The 3,346-nt window shown below is 32.1% G+C and overlaps 1 protein-coding gene across 1 annotated transcript; it reads right to left on the bottom strand.

Annotated features, from left to right (window-relative positions):
• Positions 1-296: 296 nt before the first annotated feature.
• Positions 297-3,124, bottom strand: LOC134276833 (protein A16-like). Its single transcript, XM_062759122.1, has 3 exons — positions 3,044-3,124; positions 2,858-2,948; positions 297-526 (listed from the first exon to the last, which is right to left on the bottom strand). Exons 1-3 carry the CDS (start codon positions 3,122-3,124, stop codon positions 297-299), a joined length of 402 nt encoding a protein of 133 aa, XP_062615106.1.
• Positions 3,125-3,346: the final 222 nt, after the last annotated feature.

The raw sequence follows: 3,346 nt of genomic DNA, 5'->3' as shown, positions 1-3,346 counted from the left end.
GTACTAATTCTATTGGACATTTGAATATGTTCGTATTTAATATTTAAAAAATTGTAAGTATTAATCGAATGTTTTATAAATTTTAAAATACAATATCTGTATAGTTCCAGTCCTACTGTACATTTGAGCTTAGAAATTTTGTATTTAATATCAAAAAAAAAATAGTAAGTATTAAAAGAATGTGCGAGTTTTAAAATTAACATGAGGGGTTACAGTGTGTTTTTTAACTTAATTTTAAAAATGACAGTCTTTTGCAAGGCTTGCTATATCTAGTCTTAAGATATTTTTCGCGGCTTTTACAACATTTTTTCACAGACAAAGGCGTATACGTGCAGTTGCCTGTCGCAGCGAACATCAGTCCAACTCCCTGTGTATTCCATGAACACACAACTTCCACTTCCATCAAGTCTGTTCGTTACCCATGACTGAAGGTTGACAGGTTCGTTGCTATGTTCCCATGTAAGTATTCCGTTTTTCCTATTGGCTCCTATCCATGTAGTGTCTACAAGATGAGTGTTCCCATTTCCTGCAAATCGATACAATGAAAAAATACAACTAATACTGCTTATATAATAAAGTTTTTTTTTTATCCATTATTGAATCACACCTTAAATCAGTTAATGTAAAATGATAATTTTAAAAATGAGGCTTATTTAAGTTATTGGATAAACTTGAAGAGTTACAAGGTGTAATGACAGTTGATGAACGGTATAGAAATAATATTTAAGAAATGGATAGCAAGTTTATAAACTTCAAGGGGATTTGAAGTGGATCGGTCATGTGATAAAATCCTGTGAAGACCTTCTCGGAAGATTTGATCATGTACCGACCCACTTCATATTAATAATTCCCATTGAAGTTTATTAACTTGTTATTTATTACTTATCAATACGAGGGTTGTCCCGTTAAATCGTGGACAAAGCGTTTTTCTCGAAAAGTAATGGGCGCACTAAGCTGAAAATTTCAGTAAATGTTTATTTATCATATATATATATGCACGATAATTTTTTTTGATAAAATATAGGCAAAAATAAAGATTTTATTATGCTTGAATTGAAGGTTTTATTAAAGAATACACAAGTTTGAATTCAAAATAAAAATTTCAACTACATAAGATTTGGATTAAAATTATCTTATTCAATTCCACAATCAATTTTGTAGTCTGTAAAATTTTTTAGGCATTTGCTTAATGTTTGGCAGTTTCTCGAGCATTCGAAATGGGAAAGCGGTAAAAACACACGATAAATGGCGACGTTTTATGACGTTACGGCGCACTGGAGAAGAGTTCAGTTTTATTTCGATGTTGTAATGACACCTTTAGAGACTTGAAATGACAATAGAAGAAAAAAGATTATAAAAATATCACCAAATCTTAATTATACAAAGGAAATAGTATTTTTCTTAGCGAAGTTTTTTTTTCATCGAGTCCCTGCGGTGTACAAAACATACGGACAAACTCCTAATGTAAAGCAAAAGACGTTGTCACAGTAGACCGCCGATATGAGATGTTCTATTAGTTGAATGGTGGTGAGAATATTGTCCGTAACTTACTAATAAATCTACAAAAAATCGCATGAGGGTGCCAATTGGTTCTTCGGCTGTTTATGGAGACTAAAGAATGTGTATCAATGAAATTCATAAATTTAAGTTGGACTCATCCAACTTCATTTTCAACAAAGATAAAACGTGACGCTGTTTTAGACACTTTGACGTTATAATCCATGCACCGTAATGTGATACAATACATGGCATAAAGTCTCATAATTTTTTTATGCATATATTTATCTGAAATTTTCTGTGTATATTGCTTAAATATGTACTAAATGATAGTGAAAATTTCAGAACGCAGTGATGTTTATTTTTAAAAACAGACTTTTCCACAATTTACAGGACAACCCTCGTATATACATGTACATTCGAGACGGACAATTAAATATTTTCGAATGTTAATTATATTGCACTAACCGTTCGTCGTAGATTTTGAAAAATGACGAAAGGTGTAAATCGGTTTGATTGGCGGTTACGCTTTGAATTCACCAGGCTAAGAATTCCATTTCGAAGGAAATATTTTGTGAAAGGCTATTTGTGATCAGTAATAGTGAACAGATTGTTGTCTGGGAATATTTTTATTCGTGAAAATTGATAATCAATGCTGAAAAGACACAAGAAACACGTCCAAAGATCGCCGATAAAAAGCTGGAGGAATTTCGGTCGTTGGGAAGGGATGGATGGAAAAACTTGACCGAGCCAGTTTATTTACAATCAAGCATTAAGTTTGATAAAAAAAACCATTCAATCTACGATTTCAGTAACTAAATGTATAAATATGATGTGAACACGGAGACACTGGGGACAGCTTACATATTGAACTACGACAAGGCCGAGGTGTTTATCAGCTGTTCGTGGCGTGATTGTGATGCTTCGATATTTTCCAACATATTTACACATTTATCGTGAGTAGAATTTAATGAAAAAAATATATTTTATAGAGACTGTGCAACTGACAAAAGTGACATAAAACTTGTAAACAAACTTACAAAGGCTAGATCTAGTCTCTATCGGTATATATAGTTGTATATTCTCTATGTACACAGGATAAATCGATAGCCAAAAAATGTATGAAATACTTGTTTACATAGTAAATAAAGTAATTATAATTTTACTTGCTGATTTAGTTCATTTTTATACATGTAGAGCAAGTCATTTCATATTTAAGTACCGATAGTTAATATTGCACCGTGTATTCACCTTTGACCTCCGAAAAACTTCACACAGAATTGAAGATATTTGTTCTCTGTATGTTTATATATTGGAGAGATACCACAAATGTATATATTCTCTATCAAAGATATCTTACCATTTTCTGACAAAAACATTTCAGATATCCATTTGTTCTCCTTGGCTGAATTCATCTCTACTAAGTAAGAGTTTTTCTGTGTACACTGGGTCTAAAACGAACACAAGAAATTAACTAAACAAATTATATTGAAACAATACACAATAGGGTCAAAGCAAACAGTGACGGACCCCCCCCCCCACCCACCCATCCAAAGATATCAGAACTGAGATTAAATGCCACAAAGAAGAAAGCATTCCAAATCAACTGGTAACACCGCGTAATCATTGTTATGATAAGACAAACAGAAATAATCTGTACATTTGACATTAAAATTTGTATGTAGTATACATTTTGGCATGTTGATCATTCATACATTATATATAAATTTGCTGAAAAGAACTCAATCATAATGTATAGACCACAGAATCTGGTAGACTTTAAATCTAATTGCATGAAGGATATGGAGATAAAACAAAGTCCATAAAACAATACAAAACAGGAGCAGAG

The sequence above is a fragment of the Saccostrea cucullata genome, unplaced genomic scaffold (genome assembly GCF_032062105.1).
Source record: "Saccostrea cucullata isolate Sc308-1 unplaced genomic scaffold, CSIRO_AGI_Scuc_v1 ctg1039, whole genome shotgun sequence".
Classification (NCBI taxonomy): Eukaryota; Metazoa; Mollusca; class Bivalvia; order Ostreida; family Ostreidae; genus Saccostrea; species Saccostrea cuccullata.
This window is presented reverse-complemented; position numbering and strand designations above follow the sequence as displayed.

Coding starts and splice junctions, on each gene's coding strand:
- LOC134276833 (XM_062759122.1), bottom strand. CDS start 3,124: ATGATTACGCGGTGTTACCAGTTGATTTGGAATGCTTTCTTCTTTGTG. Junction 2,949..3,043: donor GTTCTGATATCTTTGGATGG/GTGGGTGGGGGG, acceptor TGTTCGTTTTAG/ACCCAGTGTACACAGAAAAA. Junction 527..2,857: donor AATGTTTTTGTCAGAAAATG/GTAAGATATCTT, acceptor ATCGATTTGCAG/GAAATGGGAACACTCATCTT.